This window comes from Ictalurus punctatus, chromosome 18 (assembly GCF_001660625.3).
Source record: "Ictalurus punctatus breed USDA103 chromosome 18, Coco_2.0, whole genome shotgun sequence".
NCBI lineage: Eukaryota > Metazoa > Chordata > Actinopteri > Siluriformes > Ictaluridae > Ictalurus > Ictalurus punctatus.
In genome coordinates this window covers 21,729,816-21,755,766 of record NC_030433.2, presented here as the reverse complement: position 1 = coordinate 21,755,766, position 25,951 = coordinate 21,729,816, and the positions used below count along the sequence as shown (strand labels likewise).

At 41.3% G+C, this 25,951-nt stretch overlaps 1 protein-coding gene across 2 annotated transcripts in view; it reads right to left on the bottom strand.

Annotated features, from left to right (window-relative positions):
- The window catches only part of ppp2r2bb (protein phosphatase 2, regulatory subunit B, beta b), a 38,579-nt gene that overhangs the window by 8,073 nt on the left and 4,555 nt on the right, over window positions 1-25,951 (bottom strand). The window contains exons 1-5 of one of the 2 annotated variants that reach the window (XM_017492899.3): window positions 19,309-19,439; window positions 18,927-19,122; window positions 2,416-2,513; window positions 1,532-1,697; window positions 900-1,012 (exon numbers count right to left, since the gene is read on the bottom strand). In XM_017492899.3, coding sequence (XP_017348388.2) covers window positions 900-1,012; window positions 1,532-1,697; window positions 2,416-2,513; window positions 18,927-19,029 — 480 coding nt within the window. In that variant the 5' untranslated portion in view covers window positions 19,030-19,122; window positions 19,309-19,439. Of the gene's footprint in view, window positions 1-899; window positions 1,013-1,531; window positions 1,698-2,415; window positions 2,514-18,926; window positions 19,123-19,308; window positions 19,440-25,951 lie in introns of those variants that run through there. The other variant, XM_017492901.3, reaches the window with a different exon arrangement.

Below are 25,951 nucleotides of genomic sequence, written 5' to 3'. Positions count from 1 at the left end.
CTACTACTACTACTGCTACTACTACTAATGCTTCTACTACTACTGCTACTAGTGCTACTACTACTACTACTACTGCTGCTGCTACTACTACAATTGATTTCCAAAGATGCATGTAATGACCTATTAAAGTGCTGCATGAAATATGAAACTATAGATGGATAGAGATGATGGACACTACTTGAGGTCAAAATAGTGTGTTGGCTTTCTGTGCTCATCATAATAACTCCTATTATAGATCCATATGATGCTCTTTAAGAAATCTTAAGAGCTTAAGAACTTTGCCTCAGCTAAGAACGTGAAGCAGAGGCAGAAAAAAGAAGGAAGAAATGCATCACGTTCCTCATTTGGTTAGTAATAACATGGTATTTACAAAGATATGTCAACAGCAATTTTTGATAAAGGGGAAGGTGATTTGCCTCAGTCGAGAAAGTTAAAAAAAAAAAAAAAATGCCATCCTAACATTGTTTGGTTGAACTGTTCCTTTAATTAGTATTAAACTGGCATTGCCAAAGATCTGTCCACATCCTTAACACTTATGGGCTGCGCTCAGATCTTCAGGTGGACACATTCTATATTTACAAGATTTGTTTTTGGCATTCATACCCAACCTGGCTTTGACCCTCCTTCGCTAGGTCTGTATTTCCAAATGGGCCTGCCCATGCTTTACTCACTGGCGACCTGAAACATTAGCAAAGGTCTTTCCGACAAAGCCTAAAATGATCTCCTTCCCCAAAACCCCTGAATCGCTCTTCATCTCTGGTGTTTGGCAAGCTATAAAAACATTCTGTTTCCACGAGCCTTTCTTTCACAATAAAATCACACGGTATTACCAAATAGTTAAGCATCAGCACTCATCCTGCTGCCACCGTAGAGAAGAGTGACAAAGCATGACATCTTACCCTCAGCGCTGTGATGGTGGTGGGGTCCCGCACCCTGCCGTCCTCATACTTCAGGTTATAACCCTCTGGTCGCTTGTCTCTCTCACTGATTTTCCATAACTTGACAGTTTTATCTGAGAGAACAAGAAGAACTGTGAGAACTATGGTCCCAGGTGTAGGGGTTAAAATAACAAGAAGGAGGTGCCAATCTGAGTGTGCAGACAGGACATCAAACACTAGATTTACTAGATGATGGCGAGCATGAACAGTGGCATGACCAGAGCAGATAGAAGATCAATCAGAGAAGATCACTACCTTTCAATGAACCTGATTAAAGCAAAAGCAGGCCAACACTTCCATGCTGGAGTCTTAGCATAGGTCCGTGAACTTAAGTTTAATTGAGTTTATAACACTAGGGCAGCAAAATTTCATTCCCTTGTGCCATTTTACCCAAGTGCTGTATGACTCAGCATTTTTCTTGGGTTCCGTAACAACTGCTCAAATAGGCCATGTGACGCTTGTGGCTGCGGAATTGGGTGCGTTCAGGGCCTGCTAGTTTCCACCTTTCCTTTCAACCCGTAACTCCTCCCAGTCCTTGGCGTTTAAAATATCTAACCAGTCATGAGATCAAAAGAGAAACTGATCTGACTTGCCATTGGTGGAGAGGAGGAAGTAGGCAGCATTCTGCTGAGGCAGCCAGCGGATCTTGTTGATCTTTTCCTCAATTTCCAAGCTTTTCAGGTAGTCGAACTCGGGCTCGTGGCTCTGAAAAGTGCTGTAAACATTGTACTCCCCTCGTCGGTGTGGCTGGTTCTTACTCTAAAGAAAACCAAAGATAGAGGCTATACCGTTAGAGGAATTTAACTAAATACACAGTTGCTTAAGTGTTTGAGCAAAAACGGCCAATCACGTCTAGGTTTTCAGGATAGATACGCCCCCCTGTGTGTCAATACAATTATACATATATCCTAGTCAGAGGTTTGGAGCAAATAAGTACATAGAGTACATCCCTTCTTGTTCATTTGTGGCAGAAATCCCCAAACCCCTGGCTTGTCTGGGTAATTATTTCATTTTGTTCTCTCCTTGTTTTAGGAATAAGTGAGCAATGCATTAACATAAGACTCTTTGGTGATTTGTGATTGTGAGCAATCTCAATCAGGCCATGGAATCCCAAAGGGTGGACTATCTCTTCTGAAAGCATCAGTATCAATAGGTAGAGGGAATGGAGAGGGATATCTTAATGGGAACAGATTTAACATCGGTGGGTGTTAAAGGGTGGGGGAATGCGGGACAGCTCACTGTTATCGGAGGTTAGCATGTCAGCGGCAAACAAGAGAGGAGGATGGGACAAAAAGCCTTACAGAACACTTCGACAACGATTGTCTTTAACAAATAACCAAACTACACTACAAATGTGGAGTTACAATTTGTTATAAAGTAGTGTGCGTTTTATTGACGAATGAGTATAAAGTGTGTTATCGACAGTAACAGTCATTTAACACGGATCAGCTAGCAGTGAATATAGACATACACCTACCTCCTGCTCTCTCTGGAACACCACCACTCGACCTCCTTTGTCCCCTGTGGCAAGTAGCTCCCCAGTAGAGTTGAACTCAACGGTGGATATGATGTCAGCTGGATGAAGATAAAAAGATAACGTGGGTATCAGTAATAGGAGTGTACACTCACTGAGCACTTTAATTAAGAGGTACACCTAAGCACTTGCTCATTCATGCAATCGGACAATCACGTAGCAGCAGTGCAAGACATAAACGCATGCAGGTACAGCTCAAGCGCTTCGGTTAATGTCCACATCATTTAAAAAACACATTTTTTTTAATGGAATTTGGCAGATGGACTTATAGCGACTGAACATTTGAGAGTTAAGGGCCTTGGAGTACTGATCAGAAGGTCATGCGTTGAATTTTTCAAATCCGGTCGTCCAATGTCTTAACTACTGAGCTAGCATCGTCCCCGTCATCCTGCATCATATGTCAGAGTGGGAGTGCTCAGTTGTCACAGGTAGAATGTAAAAATGGAATAAAATCATATAAAAAGCACACCTGTAGCACAAGATATATCAATCGGAGACAGGTCTGGCATTTCCCAACCGGCGATGGACCGAATAATGACGTGATACATGCAGCGCTCACACCGTACATTACGTCTCGGGAAAAGACGACAACGAGAGATTTTCACACTGTTGCTAGTTTTCCAAATGTCATGTGGACAACAGTAAAAACACACCCTTTTAAAGGGACGTTATATACTATATATAGAGATATGTGTGAGAAGAAGAGCTGTCTTCTTTGTAAACGAGTGTGTGCATGCACAAGCAGAGCAATTTAGAGTCTGTATCCATTGCGTACGACTGTTTGTACGTGTGACACGCCAAGTTTTCATAAATATGACCCCCCCCACTGATTTGAACAGATATGGCTTTGGCTCATGTAAATAAATCAATAAATCAATCAATCAACTTCTTCCAAGTCCTGACGTCTCGTAACTAAGGAATAAGTACAGTACTACTTGCATTAGCTGTGTTGCATTGCTTTATTGTGTAGCTTTTTATAATGACACAGTACGTCTGTCATCGAGGAGTGTAATTTGCACTCGGAGTGAATGAAATTGCACTAAAGAATGCCAGCTCGTACAAACAAGTGCTGAAGGCATAAATACGATAAAACACTCCCGAAGGGCGTCAGAGTACATGTTCATAAGCAACTATTCTGAGTTATTTATAATGAATTAGTGATTTTCCATTACAGTAGTGCTACCCAAATAATGCAGAAATTTCACAAAATCCTTCCTCTTTAAGGCAGCTTTTTCAAAAAAGAAAGAAACCCAAGAAAAAGAGAGAAACCCAAAGCCTGTGATGGTTGTGGACCGATTCAAGATGAGAGCAGAGCTCAGGCAGCTCTGAACAGCGCATGACTATATTCTAACAGCCTTCGCCGACACAAAAGAATATCTGTGTTCAATAGATGACCCCGTTAACTCTCTAAGGAAGTAGGTTCCTACCTTTGAAACATCTTCGATGGTCCTCTTCGAGGAGATGCATCTGTTCAAAATCTCTGACTTTTGAGACGCACTGTTGCTATGCAGTCCTTCTCCAGAAAAGAAAAGGCACTGTCTCGGCTAGGCTAGATACCTTCTCTGTCTCTTTTGCTCTCGCTCTCGCTTATCGTCTCATCACACGCGACTACCACTGTGGTAAAAGCAGTGTATCACCTTGCCTCTAATCGGCTCTCTCCTTACATTCTCAGAGTATCCCCAGAGCTCTGAAAGTGGTCTTCTGTCCATCATTAGCACTAATTCAAGGCAAAGGCAAAAAGACGTGGCTTCTGAATAATCCCTTTGTTTGTTCAGAAACTCGCCGGAGAGGACCGAAAGAGAGAGTAGTAGACAGAGGAAGCACTCGCTTGTTGTTTTTCACCCCCTTAACACACCTTCATGTGCTTTTCTATCGTCTCTGTGGAGAATTTAAGTGCACGGTTTCCATGGCAACCCTTTCCGGACTATAGAGAAAAGGCTTTATGTGTGAAGCTTCCACCGATTTTGTTCTTGAGACTTAAACAGGCGGCACAACGTCGAGAGAATTAACGCCCAATTCGGTCAGAAGCAGGATTTTCAATACTGGTACATACTATGAAGCCAGACCTAGCACTAGCCTCCGCAGGAAGTGGCAAAAATAAGCTTTTACTTACTGAGGTTACGTTTACGTTTTGGAATTGTGCACAGGCCTTATATAACTTGTCTAATTTATTAATTGTACTGTGGCCAGAGCACAAGGTCTCTAACATCCCCCAGCTCCGTGATGTCATCATGGAGGAGTGGAAGAGGACTCCAGTGGTAACCTGTGAAGCTCTGGTGAACTCCATGCCCAAGAGGGTTAAGGCAGTGCTGGAAAATAATGGCGGCCACACAAAATATTGACACTCTGGGCCCGATTTGGACATTTTCACTTAGGGGTGTACTCACTTTTGTTGCCAGCGGTTTAGACATTAACGGCTGTGTGTCGAGTTATTTTGAGGGGACGGCAAATTTACACCGTTACACAAGCTCTACACTCACTACTTTACATTGTAGCAAAGTGTCATTTCTTCAGTGTTGTCACATGAAAAGATATCATCAAATATTTACAAAAAAGTGAGGGGTGTGCTCACTTTTGTGACATACTGTATATATATAATTAGAGAACGTCCCATGCAGTAAGTGTGTTTCCTGCACTACACTACAGTTACTAGTGACTACGAAGTGACTCATGTAAAATAGTACAACTGGGCTCAGGCTGAAGTATTCTGTTGCTTAATGGTGCTATTACCTAATGGCCCCTGATAGTAAATGAACCATTGTGTGCATGGTTAAAGGATTTTTTTTTTTTCATAACATTAAGAAACATTTACTTACATAAGGGTTTTGATTCTCTAGTACAAACACTTATTGTGTTTCTCATTCAAACCCTACTTTGTATCTCTCTCTCTGTTCATTCACACAAAGCGTGATAAGCTACTTTACGCATTTAGCTCTCGCGCAAGCCGGGACATCACAACCCATTAAGGCTTTCTCAGTCCGAGTAGACCCGCATTGCCGTTACACGCTTTATTACTCCAGTCTGATTTCTTTACTCTCAGATCTGATCTTTCTAGCTTTGACGGTTTATTTATCATTAAAAAACAAACAGACGTCCTGCTCTGACATGTACTCCGGTCAAAACAAGAACAATTGACGGCATATTCAGGAGAAAAACCATCACGGCACAGATGCATAGCTTTAGATTATGACTGGATCAGCGACTGCCATGTCTATGAGGGGTTGAGTCTGAATATACGGCATAAGAAGAAGAATTCCCGTCCGACAGTTCCTGTTTTAGTAGTATCGAATAGGTGTCCGATCTAGAACATATAAAAGCGACTCAAATGTCATTAAAAAGATCAGATTTTTGTGGTCATACAGGTTTGAAGAAGAAAAAAAAGACAGGAATAGAGGACTTGTGTGACCCAATTTGCCACAGATGTGTTCTCCCAGTGGAGCTTTCATTAGAATGCTTTGTACCTTGAGCTCACACACGCACACGCACACACACACACACACACACAACCCCGTAATGACTGCGTTCAACGTGCTGCTCTGTCAACATGTCAAACAATCATATCATGCACAATGCAGCATAGGGTGTATCACAAAGAGGTGTACTGGGGCAGAAATAATTACATCTAAATCATATTCTCATTCCTCGTGGAATCTGAATTTCAAATTCAGTTCTCGGAGATGTGAAACTCGCTGACCTAATTAGGCCCTAGGAGAATCCAATTTTCTGACTTCTTCTCAAAACATTTTTCATCATTATCAGTAACAGGAAACACACACCCACACACACACAAATACAAAACAAACCCCAGCCTGTTAACAGGGCAAACTGAACACAATTACACCTTCAAGGAGATAGTGGAAGCTAGTGGATGGGAAACTAGCATGCAGTCGGTCAAAATAAGAACCCGATGTCTTTTAGACATCCACTTGGATCGTGCCAGCGTCTTTTTGTAGTCTACGTAACGGTCAGCGGGCTAATCGGGTGAGGCTGCCATCTCTTCTGAAAAGGACGCAGCCGAGTCTCAGAACCGGGGTTTCACTGTCATTATTAACACATTACATATGGGAGGAATTGAAAGGGAGAAGCTCATCAAGTAATTGACAAGAGAAGAGGCACTGCAACGTTGTCCTGTAATCACAGACAGTCTAGCACTTACATCCAGACATGTGAAAACACACACACACACACACACACACACACACACTTCCCGTCGACAGTGAGGCACACACAGAAGAGGGAACAGCATTATTCAGGGTTGCCAGGGATCAGCAAAATTTCCAGCCCAGCTATATCTCAAACAACACACAAAAGATTTGAAACTAGCCCAAAAAAAACCCGGCACTAGGAAAAGGGACACAGATTTTTCTCTTTTTTTCTCTCTCTCTCAGACGTTGTGTGGGAAAGAAGGTCAGTGTGCTGCACAATCCAAATGAGAAAGGAAATAAGGCAATCTGACAGGGAACAATCAGACATGGCAAACACAGACCAGAAAACACGTAACAAAAGCCCACAATTTACCTGGGGTCCTGGGGTCGGTTCTTATTTTACGGCTGCTACTCTGCGCAGTCCTTCCAGGATTACGTGATTTATCAAGCAAAATCAAGCAAACGCCGCAATATTTTCAGAATTACCGCAGATTTGGGCCGAGACGTGTCACGTGATGTCATAACGATAACGAGTCTTTATTAATGACGTATACATTACAGCACGGTGAAATTCTTTTCTTCGCATACGCCAGCATGTTAGGAGGTTAGGGTTAGAGCGCAGGGTCAGCCATGATACAGCGCCCCCTGGAGCAGGGAGGGTTAAGAGCCTTGCTCAAGGGCCCAACAGTGGCAGCTTGGTAGTGCTGGGGCTTGAACCCCCGACCTTCCGATCAGTAACCCAGAGCCTCAACCGCCAAGCCTCCACTGTCCACTGTATGCCCGATCGCCTGACTCCTCGCTTGTTTTTTCAACCGCACTTTTGCCTACGATTTTGGATTTGCCTGCCTGCCTCTCTTCTAATAAAGCTTTAACTGCGATTGCATCCGTCTCTATATCCGTTACATGACATGCCTCCTGTAGGAGCATCAGCATCAGCAACAGCATCCGCCGGAGATGTAAGGCTTAGGGCTGAGTGGATAGAGATAATGCCGTGTCGGATGCCTGCCTAAAATGAAAGTGCAGAGGGAAGCAGAGACAGGGCTAGAATAGGTCTCATTATTAAAATGAAAGACAATATGGAGTTTATCAGGAAATAAATAAATAAATAAATAAATAAAAGAACCAATGGTCAGGGCTCTGATTTGATCAAAAGCTCTGAGGAAATGCTAAAGCAAAGCGGATACCGCTGGCTGATTAGAGTAAAAGAGATAAAGGAGTTGGTCAGGTAGAAATCTGATCAGACAGAAAAGCTGAGGTGCTTTGTGGACCACAATGCAGAAGTGCCAACATTGCTAAAAAGAAAATCCTGGCATTTTTTTTTTTTTTTTTTTTTTACCATAAAACCAGTGGTGTGTCTCTGCAGCTGCCAATATCTTGTTTTATAGCAAATAATCGGAATTAAACACGCTCCACTGAAAGGTGTATGACTGAATGTTGTTGACTCTTTCTGGGTTTCTCTACAAAAATTCACCAGATGGAAGCTTATAGCATAAAGCAAGTGTGAAAATGAGTCTTGTTTCAGACTATGCTCCACCAAAATCTACGGTCTCGAGCCGCTCCCTGTCTCCACGTAGAACACTAAAAGTTCAAAGGAGTCCTTTTTTTGTTTTGTTTCCAAAAGCATAAATCTAATGCGTAATCTGATAACTAATCTGATACATAATTACTAACATATAACCTCCCTAATGCGACACCTATCATTTTTCCAAAGCCAAAATTCTGACCGTGTCATTCCTTCTTTGAAAACTTTACAGGATCTAAACCTAGCACAGACATTTAGAATGGTGGTCCTACAGGGCACGGCGTCCATAAATGGAAGAATAACATCTGTGAATATCTAAACAGGCTGTGTTCTTGTGTTCACCCACCTCCCCAAACATCACCACCTGCTCCCTCTTTCACTATGCCGAGCGCATCATTGGAGGATTTTTGTGTTGGTGGGAATAATGAATGCGTCTCCTGGGGCTGGAGTTGAAATATTTTTTTAATGAATAAATCTGATGGAGTAGAGTGGCCAGGGGGTTGTTTGGCTTGGCAGCCATGCTTAGCTAGCCCCAGTCGATAAGAACCAGGCACAGCTTCCCATTCGACCATCCAGAGAGATTGCATGTCTGTTGAGAGCAGCCAACAGTTTAGTCAGACGACTTTGCTCCCTCACTCAGTACGTTTACATCGACAAACATAATCTGATATTAAACCGATGAAGACGATACTCTGATTAAGAAACTAGCATTTAAACACCGATTTCTGACGACCTTCATCCGATTAAAGTCATACTCGACGTAAACACAAATCGAATTAGACGTGTGGGCTATTCCTGTTTTATTCGCATTATCGGCGTGTATTACCGACATGTACACACCTTAATCGCACTATTAACGTCGTGTGGGAGATTTCACCGCGTTCTGCGACACGACACGTACACACACGGCAGCGCTCGACCGTTTTACGGCAAACGAGAGGCACGGCCGCGTCCCAAACCGCGTACTCACTACGTAGTACGTAGAATACACGTATTTCAGCTGCTATACAGTAGGTAAGTACGCGGTTTGGGACGCAGCCCACGGCTTCAAGCAGTCGTCTGTTAGCACGTACGGCACGACAGATAATTAACCGCACTTGAAGCGTTCGTAAAATAAAAAATGAAACACCCAAAACTGTATACGGTAGACGAACTGAAACTTGAAACTCTGGAGGGAACGTCGGACGGCGTGGCGCGGGGACGTAACGACGTGTGCCGTTAATCATTCTGTGTTCTATAACATGCAAAACCTGAACATGAAAGGAATATTCTAAAAGCGACTCATGTAAAACACCTTAATCAGAATATTGTCTTATTCAGAATAAGGTCAATAATTAGATTACTGCTGTCCATGTAAACATAGTCTTTGTGTATGACTCATATTCACTAAATCACTCGTTATTTCAATTGACATTTTATTTAAATAAGCATTCGACTGGCTTGACTCAAACATAAATGTAACGCCTCTTGCGTGACATACTGCTTTCTACTCTGGGTGTCATTGACTGCGTTTACATGGACAGCAGTAATCTAATTATTGACCTTACTCCGAGTAAGATAATAATGTGATTAAGGTGTTTACATGAGTCGCTTTTAGAATACTCCTGTCATGTTCCCGTTTTACATGTTCTAGAACATAATTAGATTAACAGCCCGCGTCATTACGTCACCGCGCCACGCCGTCCGACGTCCCTCCAGAATTTCACGTATCAATATACAGTTCGTCTTCGTTATGGGACCGTATACAGTTTTGGGTGTTTATTTATTTATTTATTTTTTTTACGAACGCTTTAAGTGCGGTTAATTATTTGTCATGCTTTACGTGCTAATAGACGACCGCTTGAAGCGGTGGGTGTGTCCCAAATCGCGTAGTTACCGTCTATATAGTAGCCGAGATACATGTATTTTTCCCCACTACAGGCCTATAGTAGGAAAGTATGCGATTCGGGACACAGCCGAACTCTCTTGTTCGCCGTAAAAAGTAAAACTGCCGTGTGTGATCGTGTCCTGTCGCAAAACGCGGTGAAAACTCCCACACGACGTTCATAATCTGATTAAGGTGTTTACGTGTCACTACTACAAGTCCATAATACGACTAAAACGGGAGTGCTCCACCTGTCTTAATTAGATTATTGCTTACTTCGATTATGACCTTAATTAGATTAAGGTAAGTAAAAATTGCTGTTTACATGGTAGTTTCTTAATCAGAGTATGGTGTTAATCGGATTAAGAGTGGGTTATTGTTGCCCATGTAAACGCAGCTATTGTTCCAAGGGCAGACACGGTTTCAGGTTCTACCGTATTTGAGGCACATTTGTTGCCTCAGCTGTATCTATAAACAAACTCTATTGTCTGTAAGTTTAGAAACTCGTGTAATAACAGGAACATGCCATCAAACTAAATACACAGACTTTACAGAGCCTGGCTACCATTCTCTGCTCTCCAGTATTTCTGTCAGAAGCCTTTCCCCTGCAAATAATGAATTCTCTGTGGCATTATCTATCTATTGTTCCCTCCAGAAGCCCATCTAATGGATGCTGAAAGAGAGGATTGCAATGAATGGGGGGGGGGGGGGGGGGGGGTGCTGAGCTCAGATACTGTAGCTGCACTCTACGTTCCACTGCAGGGCTATGGAAAGCTACTTAACATAAACAACCCTTTGTATCGACAGGAAGAGAGACATCAGATCAATCCCAAACTGTGCAGCATGAGCAGCGAGGAATAAATCATTAATCCTTAATGAGGCCCTTGCCTAGGCTACTATACTAAGTAGATAGAAGACATGTACTGAAATAAACATAATGAAAGGACAAAAGTGACATATGGTGAACATTAATAAACCTCCGTGTGACTCCAGGATTTGCTCATTCCTCGTCCGGCATCAGTATTCCCTCTACAGCTCCCTTTACAACACCAATATTCATCTCTATAACACCAACATCTGTGTCCACCTGCTAATCCCTCCATCTCATCTCCATCCCTCCGTGTCTTTATTGCATCCTTACACCAGCCCTGGGCTGGTGTGCTAATGAGAAACACAGGTGTTTTCCAGATGTCACCATCACAAATTTCCCACACCAAGGCTGAACCAGCTGATGCTGCTCACCATGAGCGCCACACACACACACACACTGGGACACTCATCCTAATCTGCTATATTAGTGTGATGGAATGGAGTGATTGGGTTGTTTTGACTGTAGTGAACTAGTCTCTTAGGGAAACCTTGAGTTTGACAGTATATGTTTTAATGAGATGTTGTGATTGATCGTAGCACTAGCAAAGTCATCGGTCAGGTTTTTTAAAGACAGATTTTTTCGAGGTAGGTTCAGATTCCAGAGAGGACAAATATGTTCTCATACTATTATTCTTCCAAGTACGTCTCAGACGGAATGAGATTTTCAGATCTACAGTATGGCAGTAATGTTGCTGGAGGATGTCTGTAGCAATTCTGTTAAATTTGCACAGGATAAACAATCTATTCAAGATTGTTTAAAGTTGTCAAAGTTATGCTCAATCATTAGTAGGTCATGTGACCGTGACTAGTCTGTAGGCTATACCAGTGCTAGGAGCTCGATGATTTACCTAAAACCCCCAGAAGCAGTGCATACACACACACACACACACACACACACACGATAATGGAGTAAGTATAATGTCCAGCATTAAAACAATTTATTTTCCATTAATGATCCAGAACCTGATCCTTCAGCGCCAGCCACCACTAAGCCATAAAAAGCATTTATATTATGAGCTCATAATAACAATTCAAGTAGATAATAGCTGATAATAAGAGAAGCATGGCTTCCAGTATGTATTGCATTTAGGCTAGTGTCTAACCAAATAGACACTAAACAAAATAACTCCATAAAGTTCTTCTTTTCTACTGCGATAGCATCAGCATATGAAAAACCTGGGCCTGTATGATCAAAACACGATAACCACTTTAGTTAATTATTCAGATGACATTGGATCGAATTACTCTTTGAAATAAACAAGTAATCTCTTGGTTAAAGGAGCTTTTGTACACAAGCCCTAGCCCCCTGTGCAGTCCGTGTCGGTTTGTGTTAAGAGTTATGAGTTAAGAGTATATAGAGCTGGACATAGAAAATGATTAGCATGGCTATATTTAACCACTGTAATCATGGTCACATTTCCCTTGCCAGGAAACGCTTTTGAATGACTATTGTGTCAGCTGTATCATCTAGAGGCCGATCCTGTATAATAGCGAGTAAATTGTTGTTCCACAGCTTACCCCTCTATCGGTGTTTATCAGTCCTGGTCCAGGAGTACCTTCTGCCCTGTACATTATGGTGTTTTACTTGCTCCCAACTCACCTGATTCAGCTTATTCAGCTAATCAACAAACCTAAGCTAGGTTGAACTTGGTGAGGTGGAGGAGGGAAAACACCTTTAATATTTTAAAACGTAAGTATGTAGCGAGTTAAAAAAAAAGTTTAAAACGTCGAGCAAATGGACGTGACGAATAAGTAATGATTACAGGCTGTTTGTTTACACCTTGCACCTTTCTGATGCTTGATGTGGACATTACCCAAACCTGATGGCCCGTATCTGCATGTATATCTATATTTTGACTACATCAACGTGCACTCGTACAAGGTTGTAATAAAATGATCATCCCCTCCCCCATACGCAGCTATCTTTGACGGGTGTAGCGGCGATATCGACTAGAAACACGAGAGCAAGATTGTTCCCACCACCTCCTGTACCAGTGATATGCCGTACCATGATTTAGGCTGTAGGCTAGCTTCTAAATCTATATGCAGTGCATGTAGAGTGAATCCATTTGAACGGATTTTTTTCATTTAATTCAATGCTGATGTCTTTCATGGCATCTACATTGAAGGCAGACGCCTTGGTGCAAGTAACATATCAGCCAATCGGAATATGGCTTAGCCGTGTCAAATAGTGTACATACTGCTCAGAGAGAGGAGGAAGGCTGGTCCTACCGTTCAACGGTGTGTGTGTGTGGGGGGGGGGGGGGGGGGGGGGGGGGGTATGTATAAAGGGAGCCAGAAAAAGAGACATTAGCAGTGTGAATATAAATAAAATCCCACTATGGTAATAAATATGGTAATCACTTAAACAATTACATAAACAATAATGAAAAGTATCACTAAAACAATTAGGTCAGTAAATGACTGTTGAGATGAGCCACAAAAGTTCTGGAACCTAAGATTTACCTCTACCACTGCGATAGAAAGGCCAGAGTGTGGAGAAAGAATGGATCTGCTCGTGATCTAAAACACAGAAGCTCATCCGTCAAGCACAGTGAGGGTAGTGTCATGGCTTGGGCTTGCATGGATGCTTCTGGAACGGGATCACTAATCTTTATTGATGATGTAATTCATGATGGTAGCAGAAGAATGAATTCAGATTACAGAAACATTCTGTCTTCCAGTTTAGAGAAATGCATCCAATCTAATTGGAAGATGATGCAACAGGACAATGACCAATCAGGAGGAAAAAGTGGAAGGTTTTAGAATGGCCGATCCCCAGACATTAACCAAGTCGAGCATATATTTCACCTCCTGAAGAGGAGACTGAAGGGAGAACCCCCCCCCCCCCCCCCCCTTTGTGAAAAGCATCACAAAGGAAGAATGCAACAGTTCGGTGATGTCGGTGGGTCACCCGGTTTAATGCAGTTATTGCAAGCAATGGATACGCAAACCAAGTAGTACGTGGCATTTACGTTAGTTTACCTTAAGACTATCTGTTCCTCTACTTTTGCTCACCTAAGAATCACCAAAGGTGCCATGTTTTAAGTTGTTTAACACATCTACATGTAAATATCAAGAAATGGAAGCTGAATCTGATCTCATGTCAGTCTTTTGATCTCAAACCCAAATGTCTTCAAAGTGTAGCACAAATAACAGAATTGGCCTCGCTGTTCCGATACTTTCAGAGGGGACTGTATGAATTATAGCAGCTTTGATTTATGCGTTTCACTAAAACAGCATAATAACAGTAATAACAGAATTATACCGTCCTTTTAACCACTGAATAAAACACACTGATACAGAAACTAATTAATTCATTCATCCTTGTAGAAATGAATTCATTCCTTCATCCTAAAGAGGGTATTTATAATATTAAAAAATATATATATATATCAAACAGGTTGCAGTTGGCCATTTTGTGACACTGTGTTTAGTAGTGTGAACTGCAAGATGACACAATGGACTAAAGTCACCGTGCATATAAACTTAGCTCAAGGACAAAAAAAATAAAAAACCATCACATATTTTAACACAAGGGCTTTTATTAACATAATAATTATTCCAGCCCAGACTCGGTCCTCCTGGTAATCACAGGCCGACTCTGCTGTGTCTCACGCTGTGTAGAGACAAAGCGATGCTCATTAATATGCTCTAAGGATAAAAATAAAATCGTCATTTACAAACCCAGAGCAAGGACATTTTTCTCCTTCTCTACAGTTATACAGATATGTGCAAGTCAGTGTCTATAGCATTACACGCCTCAGCGTATATTAGCTTAATCTGGGATGACACGCCACATGGCGCACACACACACTGTTTGTAGCAAGCTGCTTTAGATCTCTTTATAGTTTTACGTCCTTTCACAGTCGAAATAAATCGAAAATAAAGATTTTTTTTTTTTTTTCCAGGTTTACTCTGTTTTAGCACGAGACCATGTTTTTAGGTCAGCCAGGTCCCTGGTTAATACGAAACAAGACGTTACAGAGCATTTATTTATTCTCTCTAACAGCCGCCTGTCGGTTGAGCTGGTGCGCTATCCCTAAAGACCAAGCCTCGTTTAAAGCTCCTGCTAAAGACAGAGGCGTGATCAATCTAAATACCGCACTTGCGTAATGTCAGCATTCGGTGTTGACGAGCTGTTTGGTGTGTTGTCTCATCACTGAGATCCTGCTCGTTTTTCAAGTCCAATCAAGCATCAAATGTCACGGTGTAAACTTCCACAAACTCGCCGCTAATTCCAGGTCCCTTTACTGAATTTTGGTTTATCCGTGAGGTGGCTTTTAAATTGTTTAGAACACTTGGTGGATACTTGGTGGTTAAGTATGTACTCACTTGCCAATAAGTGCCCAGGAAGCATGTAGAGAAGGAAGGGATAAGCCTCCTAAGACGTTCACACAGATTAGACAGGGGGTGTTCAAGTGTGTGACCCTGCCTCTTCGATTTGTTCACCACTAATTCATAATGTAAACGTCTAAAACGAGGTATAATGTAGGACTTTTATCGGATAAGATTTTGGCAATACGGACAAAACACAGCAAGATACTAACATGAAATGGAAGCAAAAAGAAACTTTATTTTCTGAATGATTTGATGAAACACGCTGGAGACACTAAAACTCTCACAGAACTATTTCAAGCATCAAGTATTGATCGATTTCTCAGACCTTCACTTGGATGTATTACCACCATTACTGTGTTGGCTTTAGTATCATCGTGATAGCATAAAGGATTTCGATAGCACGTCTGATCCTTTAATGTACGCTCACATTTCTTCTGTGCTTTCACTGTTGAACTGGGGTTTTCATTTTATGGTTAAAACTTAAACTGGCAACGTCTCATTTTCTCAAGACATGCCGGGGATTTTGACCCCAGAGAACAGCCATGGAAACAGTTGCATTAAACCTATTATTTTTTTTAAATTCAGCTATTTTAAAGGGGGGGGGGGTGTGTGTGTGTGTGTGTGTGTTTTTACAGAAAAGGCGTTCGATGCATTTGTCGACAATTATTTACTTTTTCAAAACACAATGGCATTGTGAGGTTTTATGTCGTATATAATAATATGCTATAATCTTTATTTATTTTTAATACAAGATTAAATCTGGGTGCTTTCGCAGTGAAGCAGCATCAGTAGTGATGTGTGTGAGAGAGAGAGAGAGAGAGAGAGAGAGAGAGAGAGAGAGAGAGGAAAGCATGTGTGTAATTCACTGTATGGCTGAGGAAATGAAATGAACAGGACTGGGCAGAGGACAGGAGCCAGAAAGCAAGGATAATGGTGGAATTTAATCCCCATGTGGGCAGCCTATCTCTAGGTCAGTGGGTGAAGCAAGGTCATTCAATTGATAAGTAACTAAGCAATAGTGTGTTACAGGTTGCAGTGTGATCCTATAGAGTCCCTATAGAATAGTTCAGTGCTTTAGAGAACTGAATATGGGATGTGAAGTGCTGGGGATACATTGAATCGGCCTGTGCCATTTAACATCATCGCTGTTTTTACATTTTTAAAAAAGTTTCGGATGCATCACCATTTTTTTCAGTAAATATATTTCCAATGAGACTGTTCACATGAAATTTTCACCAGATATCAGAATTAACCCAAGAAATCTGCAAACATAAAGATGATGCAGATGAGACGTGGGTGGACCTTCCAGCAGGGCAACGATCCAAAGCATACAGCAAAGGAAACTCTCAATTTGGTTTTAGAGGGAAAAAAAAATCAAGGCGTCAGAATGGCCCAGTCAATCACCTGACTCGAATCCGATTCAACAAGATTTAAAGACAACATGTTCAGGCGAACGGGCCAAAACCACACCTGAATACTGCGGAACATTCATTTCTTCATACAGGAAGTGTCTTGAAGCTGTCGTTACAAACAAAGGCTTCTCCACTAAGCATTAAATAAATTTCAGTTAGTGTGTTCGGTACTTTTTTCCCGTGTCATTCCTCTTTATTACACATAACTTTATTGATGGACTTTAATGTTGTGAATTCTTTATATTTCCACATTTCTTAAGCTAATACGGATGTCTGGTGAAAATTTCGAGTGAATATCCTCATTAAAATATATTTACTGAAAAAAAATGTTGACGCACCCAACACTTATTTCCCCCACTGTATATATATATATATATATATATATATATATATATATATATATATATATATATATATATATATATATAATCAATAATTAAACAATTTCATTAATTAAATATTTCATTACTCATAATTATTTGAATTCATTAAGCCATTTTTAAATTTCATTTAATTACACTTCCTTTAAAACGGGGGCGTCCGATCTTATCCGGAAAGGGCCGGTGTGGGTGCAGGTTTTCATTCCAACCGAGCAGAAGCCACACCTGAATCTATTAAAAGCCAAGATCAACTGATTAAACAGGTGGAATCAGGTGTGTCTCCTGCTTGGTTGGAATGAAAACCTGCACCCACACCGGCCCTTTCCGGATAACACTGCGCACCCCTGATTTAAAAGGTGCATACCCTGCTTACAGCCCAAACAATGCAGCTTTGACCATCACTTTCCATCTCTCCCACTTTTTATCGCTCTTGTTTATTAATAGTAAACAGATTCCACTTACACAGCAGTATTTTGAGCAAGAGCACATTAAATGTCCATCCTCATCTCTTAACCCTGTCACTGGATGACAGACATTCAACATATAGGCTCCACTTTTATTTTATTTTCAGTGATGTGAATGATGGAAATCACTGTAAGCTTTGTAAACTCAAAACTCTACCTTTTCTTTATGGAAGTAATAGAGAGGCATAAATTTAATTCAATTCAATTTTATTTATTATTAGCGCTTTTAACAATGGACATTGTCCTAAAGCAGCTTTACAGGAATGTATAAATTCAGGAAATACATTTTTAAATGTATGAATTTATCCCTAATGAGCGGAACAGAGGCGACGGTTGCAGGAAAAGAAAAAAAAAAAACTCCCTGAGACAATAATGAGGAAGAAACCTTGAGAGGAACCGGATTCAAAAGGGAACCAATCCTCATAGTATGATTATCACTCATTGTCAATAAAGACTCGTTATTATGGTATGATTATATACAGCATGAATCCCTTCTATAACTGTGTACAAAATGGTTAAAAAGTGCAATTGTTTTACCAGGAAATTCATTACAGTTTCCACACGGACTCTATTTTGTTGAACTTATCCACGGTTCACTGACGGAGACTTGAGCGCAAAACTGTTCGTGGCAAACCCAGTCCAAAACCTATCATAGCAAATGCAGTCCTAAGCCGTCTTCATGGGTTTTAAGCGGTACCATCCTTAGTAATCTCAAAGATCTTTCGGTTGTCCATGTTCACCTTCTGATACAATTCTTACGTCAGAGCTCTGAATATGGACCGGTAACCCCTTATAAGCAAATCTACTTCGTGCGTGCGTCTGATTACAACTCCCAAGTAGAGGAATGTGTCTATAAGACAATATGAGTCACACGTTCACATGCAAGACCTGTCTTAACGCAGACATCATCACATCACAACCGGTGTGGTTCAGCTACACAAAAATGTCCTCGGATCGAAATCATGTCGACTCTGATCTGATACCGAGCCGGCCTTTCAGGCCAACTCTAATAGCGTGGCATCTCTAATCACCATATGCTGTTTTCATACACCAAAGTTGGGTGTGTGATTCTACTGAAATCTATTAGTTCCAACACACCAAAGTATTCCATTCACAACATGCCAAGACTCTAATGCACCGGTGTTAATACGCAGAATCTGCTTAGGGTCTTAATCTTGCTGCCTCCATTATGCCTAATAGACGATGGAAACATTCTGAATGCATTTCGTGTAAATTTAGAAAAAAAAAGAAAAAAAAAAGATCAAAATAATCCTAATAAATTAAAACCCACCAACAATACACCATGCCATGCACTTCTGTCAATACATCAAAACTTTATATATACCAGGCCTATAGGCGCGTGCGCAAAAGATAACGGGGGTGGGGGTGGTCGGGGGTGTCAATTAAGCTATATTATAAAAGATTGAAATCAACCTAAAAAATTTTTTTTGACTACCTTCTGTTGCATAACTGTGGTCGCGGAGGAAGCTGCTGTTGATTGTGCGGGTGTCAATTTCCTCATCCATGTATAAGGCGGTGTGGCTGGGAACAGAAAGCATAGAAACCGGCGTCCATGATCCGCCGCATCGACTCAGATCCGGGGAGTGCGCGCGCGCTGGGGCCACATCCAGACGGCACAGAATAAGCTGATGCTGCTAGTTGACACACACACACACACACACACACACACACACACACACACACACACACACACACAATCCTTATAGGCTATAGCAGAAGAGCGGACCGGTTCGCGCTGTCACAATTTCTGGGTGTGTCAGTGCCGACTAACGGACTGCGACTTCTTTAATGAAGAACAACCGGAACGAATACTCAACGGTGTGAAGCGGCTTTGGTAAAAATCCATATTCTGCAGACAGATGTGTAGCCGAGGTGCATCTGGTGAGAGAGAGAGAGAGAGAGAGAGAGCACTGCGCGCTGCTGCAGTAACTGCTTCGCACCCTGCGTTTTTGGCTCCGCCCACTACCGCACGTCTCTCTCCCGCAGGATCAGAAGGGCGCGCATGCGGGGTGTCAGAACTGGTATACAGATCTACAACTTTTTTTTTTTTTTAATTGTTACATAGATAACACAGACTCATTCGAGACTTTTTATCCCCGCACATGAAGCTAAATTATCTGCTAGTGGAAGGGGGTTCTTTTTGCTTTCCATATTATTTCCCATCCAAGAGTGTGTGTGTGTGTGTGGCTGTTTAGCAAGGTGAATATGATTTGTGTTTCGTCTGTGCTTAATACTACAGGCACTGGTGGTTGATTAGTAATCAAAGGGGACGAAGGGTTACGTCCAATTTGCTCGTCCAACGCTATACGTTCTGGGTCTGGTGTGTATTTATTAACCCTTGTGCGTCCTTATGGACATTTTTGTCTTTTTGATAATGTTGAGTCTTTATTAGTCACGTATACATTACAGCACGGTGAAATTCTTTTCTTCGCATGTCCCAGCATGTTAGGAAGTTGGGGTCAGAGCACAGGTCAGACATGATACAGCGCCCCCTGGAGCAGAGAGAGTTAAGGGACTTGCTCAAGGGCCCACTAGTGGCAGCTTGGCAGTGCTGGGGCTTGAACCCCCGACCTTCTGATCAGTAACCCAGAGCCTTAACCGCCAAGCCTCCACTGCCCACTGTTTATCATTTTGTTGTGCAAACGGCATACATTTTTGCAAAAGGTGTGTATTTTTATTGGGATTTTACTATTTCGTCCTCATCTGCTTTCATAAACCTATTTTAAACCAGGTACAGAAAATAGTTACACTCAAGGACAAAAAATGTTGTCCCCATTGAAACTGCAATATTTAATCCCAGTGGTGTCTAAACATAAAAACATGCATTCTGTGTTAATAGGCTTTTATTTTGTTGACAAGGTTTCAAAACATTGAATTAAAAAAAAAAAAAAAAAAAGTTCTGAAATGTGTCGTATTTTCTCAGGTTTAGCCTCTGGGGAAAATCCATGCTTTTCCTTTTTTTAATGATTCTGTTGTATTACAGAGCAAAGCAGATCTGACTAATTTGGTGTTTGACGCTGTCATGTGGGGAAGTAAAGAGAGAACCGTAATCGGGAATGCCAAACCAAATTGACGTGTTTTTCACGAGTCTCTATCTTCAAGTCCAAAACAAGTCGCAAGTCCCTTTTTTCCACGACTTAAGCGCGACTCGAGTCCAAGTCGCAGACTCGAGTTTCCATCTCTGCGTCTGCAAGATGGCAGGAGGGTGAATTTGTGTGGCACCTATAGAACATCACACCTGGGTCCATGTTCCAATGCCTACAAGGGGACCTTTAGGTGGGTAGACAGTATCCTGATCGATGTCTGAATGTCCCTGTTGTACTCTGTGGAGTGGGCTGTACACAGCACCCCCACCACTAGCATCACTCACTGCTTGCCAGCTACAGCAGATCAATGGGATCTGATGGCAATGTCACAGGATGCAAATTAGGCATTAATTAATACGGTAGACACAAAACAATTACATACTTAAAATGATCACGTCCCACCAACAGTGGAGTGGAATAGTAGGTCTATACACTAATTACACTACGGAATATAATGACTGCAGAAGCCATTGGTCCAACAGCCTACTTTAGTTAGTGACAACTGTACAACTGCTTCATGCATGGACGTCTGCATTCATAAATTTTAAATAAAAAGCTTCACTACAGCAACATTTATACATTTTTCACTGCTACCTAATAACTATCATCCAACACTACCTCATATCTCTAATCAATTTCCTCTCTTTTCTCAGCTTCAAAATGGCTTGCTTTTCTCCCACAGACAGCTCTCTGGTCTTCATGTTGGCTTATCCTTTTTAACAACAAATGCAGTCTTCACAGGCGAAATCCAGGGCTCAAACCAAGAGTAGACATGCAGAGCTAATCATTGTTTAAACATTCACTGTAACAGGGCACACCTGGGCAGCAAGAAACATGTCAGTCTCGTGTTCCAATATTTTTGATCTCTTGAAAAATGGGTGGGCTCAAAAAAAAAAAAAAAAAAAAAAAGGTGCCATGTTCTAAGTTTTTTAGCACATTTAGATGTACATATCAGGAAATGAAAGCTGAACTACTGATCTATCATCATCTCATATTCATTCATATTGATCTCAAACCCAAATGTCTTCAGTGTATGGCAAAAAAAAAGAAGAATTGGTCTTGGTGTTGATGTTCCAATACTTTAGGAGCAGACTGTATATTTGCAACTCATAATATTACAATCTGATCACTGTATTTATGATGTGACAGTATTAACTCCATTGAAAGGGCCTAAGCTTGAGTATATGTTAATTGTGGATTAAAATCAATAAGACAAGTGATTTAATGGAAATTAGGAAAAGGAAGCGTTTCATCAGGAAGTGTTTCAACATACAAATCCAAGTCTAAAATGAATTAGACTCTTCAAGGGAACCTGGTGCATGCAAAGATTTGTGGACATTGGGTGGGCCAAGGACAGTGGGCACTTTGACAGGGTCACACCTATGCAAATTAGGAGAAAGCCCCCATGCTGACCTGCTAGACATTTAAATGAACCTGACTGAAGCTGCTTTAATAATGTCATCGCACCAATCAAATCATAGAAAATGAATATAAAATAAACTGTCCATCCTTTCTGTGCCCATAGCAGAAACAAGAGCTTATACGTCTTATTATTATTATTATTATTATTATTATTATCATTTTTTCAAGCTTGCAATTTGTTGCCATGTGAGCAATCACTGGGATTTTGAAAAATGCCTTTTAATCTGCACCCACAAAAGACACACATTTATCTTCTTACACTCTTGTGACTGTATACAATCCTCATTCAGCTCATCAATCTTCCATGCCCCTGTCTATTGTGCTTACATTTTTAAAAATCTTTTCCCCTCACACCATTATACCATTTTTTTTATCTCTTCCAACCGCACAGCATGCATTATATTCATCACACCTACCCCCCCCCCCCCCCCCACCCCCCCGTAACACCCTCCCCATTTTTTTACCCAATTTCCAAAATAGATGACTTGGCTCACTTCCTAATAAGACATTGTGAAGCACGGAGAAGTAGCTTAGAAGTGTGTGGTTTTGTGTAAGGGGTGGTGTGTGTGTGTTATCAATTATTGTTCACTAGAGAGGTGTCTTTGTCTGTGTTTCCCATATCAGGATAATGCTCCTTTGTCATTCCTTTTATTAGGTCGTATTGAACATCATCTTCAGCTTATTGTGAAAAATCTTCAGGTTTCAGCACCATGGATAGCGACACCCAGGCGTACACCGTGGAAGCTGGCGTGTTTATGTTCTGATATTCGCAGAGCCTGGAGAGCACTATTGATTTATAAGATAAAGGTTTTTTTTTTTTCTTTCCATCATATCAGTGATAAATCATTCCCTGCTAAAGGGTCAGCAACACTATTTAATAACAAATCCTAAAGCCGCAACCAGAAACTTGGAACTCTTTTACATTTGTTAAGTTACACCTTATCTTTTAAGTAAGAATTTGTACAACAGAATCCATACCTCAGAGTAAATATATGTGATAGACAGTATATTAGTATTTTACAAAGGATTGACACACTCCTGCACACCCAACCTGGAGCTCCTGACCATTAAAGGTCACCCTTTCTACCGCCTTTGGGAATTTACCTGTCATATTCAGTGCCGTTTATATTCCACATCAGGCAGACACGGACACCGTCACTCAACACCAGACTCATCACCAAGACGCTGTTCTCACTGTTGCAGGAAGAGACCCTGTTTCTCTGCTGCTCACGCACACACTCACAGCACCAATCCCTACCCCAAATTACAATGCCCATGCTGTAGTGCCCCTTTACACTATCACACTCCATAAATCTTGTGGAGCTCGTAAGTGAAATGCATAACAGTTGGCAGGTCTGTGATATAATATAATCGACGGTAAACGTCACAGGCACCGTAATACCACGTAGGGACAATATTATTATTATATCACACAGGCTGAAGCTCCACAGTCAATTTTGGAGCACAAATGTACTGCGTACTCCGTCTCCCTCTGCTGGCAGACTCTCTCTCTAGTCACTGTGAAGCATCACCCCTAGCTAGTCACTACTGATGTTACCAGGCCTTTACTACTGAGTGAAGTCTATTCTGGAGCAGTTTTGACCCTGTTTCTTTAGTTTATTGAGGCAACACCATAAGAGTGGCGGGTAGAGAAGCCAAACTTCGTTAAATAAAAATACTGTTCCTGTATGAAAAAAACGACTAAGAGTAAGGAAGTATCTAGAAAAAACATTGCTAAAGTTCCACAGGAGTTCTATGGATGATTAACGGTTCTACTGTTTTTTAAAGGTTCTCTACTTTCTGAAAAGGAAGAATCAGGGGAACCCATCAGAACCTTCCTTTTTTTAAGAGTGCGCTCGTTATATAGAATCAGATGGGGTGGGGTAATGTGGCTAAGCGTGTTGGTTATTTTTTACTATAGCAGCTTGTCCCAATCCATTTAAAGTTCCACTGAATCTTGAACAACCACAAAACAAGTGAGTTCAAGTACGTTATAGCAGCTATAAACAGTCATTCCCTTCAAAAATGCTGTTTGTTACAAAGAAACCGCAAAACGTAACATTCCCCATCCTTAGATTTTAGGTCTGACTGTTAGAAAGTGCTGAAATAGGAGACTCTTAAGAATGGAGAATGTTAAATAAGTGTCTCCCTACAGAAATCTTCACCAGATCAATGCCTATAAATCCAACCGTGACGTTAATTTTAAATTAAAAACGACATTTTAAAGTAAAATATACATTTTGATTTACAACTCCAATTCCTAAAAAATGCTACTATGAACAAAGAGGAGTGATTTGTAAATGTACTTTGACTCGTATTTAAACAGAAAGCGTATAAAGACGAGGTATTTGATGCTTTATCTGATCAACTGCATAGTTTTTTGAAGGTGAATGTTTAGTTTGAAATTGATGTATGCAACACGTTCCAAAAATGTTGGGACGGGGCAATTTAGGATTAATAAGTGATGTGACGAGTTGAAATGAGAAGGTGATGTGAAACAGGTGAGGCTAATCATAGTATATAAGGAGCCTCCAAAAAAGGCCTAGTCCTTCAAGAGCGAGGATGGGTCGAGGATCGCCGATCTGCCAACAGATGCGTCAGAGAATAATCCAACACTTTGAGAAGAACATTCCCCAAAGTCAAATCGGGAGGATTTTGTGTGCATTTCACCTTCTACAGTGCGCAATATAATTAAAATATTCAAGGAATCCGGTCAAATCTCGATGTGTAAAGGGCGAGGCCGAAAACCGCTCCTGAACGCGCGTGATCCCCGATCCCTCAGACGTCACTGTCTTAAAAACCGTCATGAGTCTGTAATGGAGATCCTGACATGTTCTCGGGAATACTTTGGTAAACCTTTGTCAGTCGACACCATTCGCCGCTGCATCCACAGATACAAGTTAAGGCTTTACTATGCAAAGAAGAAGTCATATATCAACACTGTCCAGAAGCGCCGCCGAGTTCTCTGGGCTCGATCTCATCTGAGACGGACAGCAGAACAGTGGAATTGTGTCAACATTTCAAATAGTTTTTGGACAAAACAGCCATCGTGTTCTCCGGGCCAAAGAGGAAAAGGACCGTCCGAGCTGTTATCAACGTCAGGTCCGAAATCCAGCGTCTGTCATGGTATGGGGGTGTGTTAGTGCCCATGGCATGGGTAACTTGCACATCTGTTGGAGCACCATTAATGCAGAAAGATATGTACACATTTTGGAGTACCTTTGTACAAGCACTGCAAAAATAATCCACTGTGCAACTAGAATTTGACAAAATTCAACAGCTCTTTGTTTGTTGGTTGTCTTATGTGGCTGGTATCTTTATTTTTGCTCCACATGTTAGGGTTAAATGCGAAGTGAGGGTGTGCTTTTCTAATATCTTATGTAGAGCCGAAAGCTGACTAAAGTTGAGACAGCTGGAAACATGTTAAATATGTAAATGGGATTTCACACCAGAGTTTTTGATGAGTGGCTGCCTGCGTACAAAGCGACACAGGTGGAGCAGCTAGCAGGTGGAGCAGCTTGCCTGGTTTCCTACAAAAGCAAAAGTGAGTGTTTTCCTGCTGTCTGACGAGCTGTGTATAACATTGCTCCTTATTCCAGCAAGTTCAATATATCTCAGTCTCTTCCTGCTTACCTATTCAGATTCCATCTTTATTAAGCAAGTGAGAAAAAACGAACACCCATGTACATGTATATTTCATTCACAAATCATATACTTGCCAAATAAATGGCCATGAATACTTACTTCAAATCACTGATGTTTGTGTTTGTTTTCCTTTGCCCCAAAACTACAATAGACACATAGAGCTCCAAAAAAATGATAACATAAATCCTATAATAACATAATAGGGGTCCCGAATGTACTGCTCTATATTAAGAACGGGCGCTCTCTTTCCCATCACATCACCTGTATGATTGCACCATTGACCTGCTCCCGGGTGCCACCCTACCTA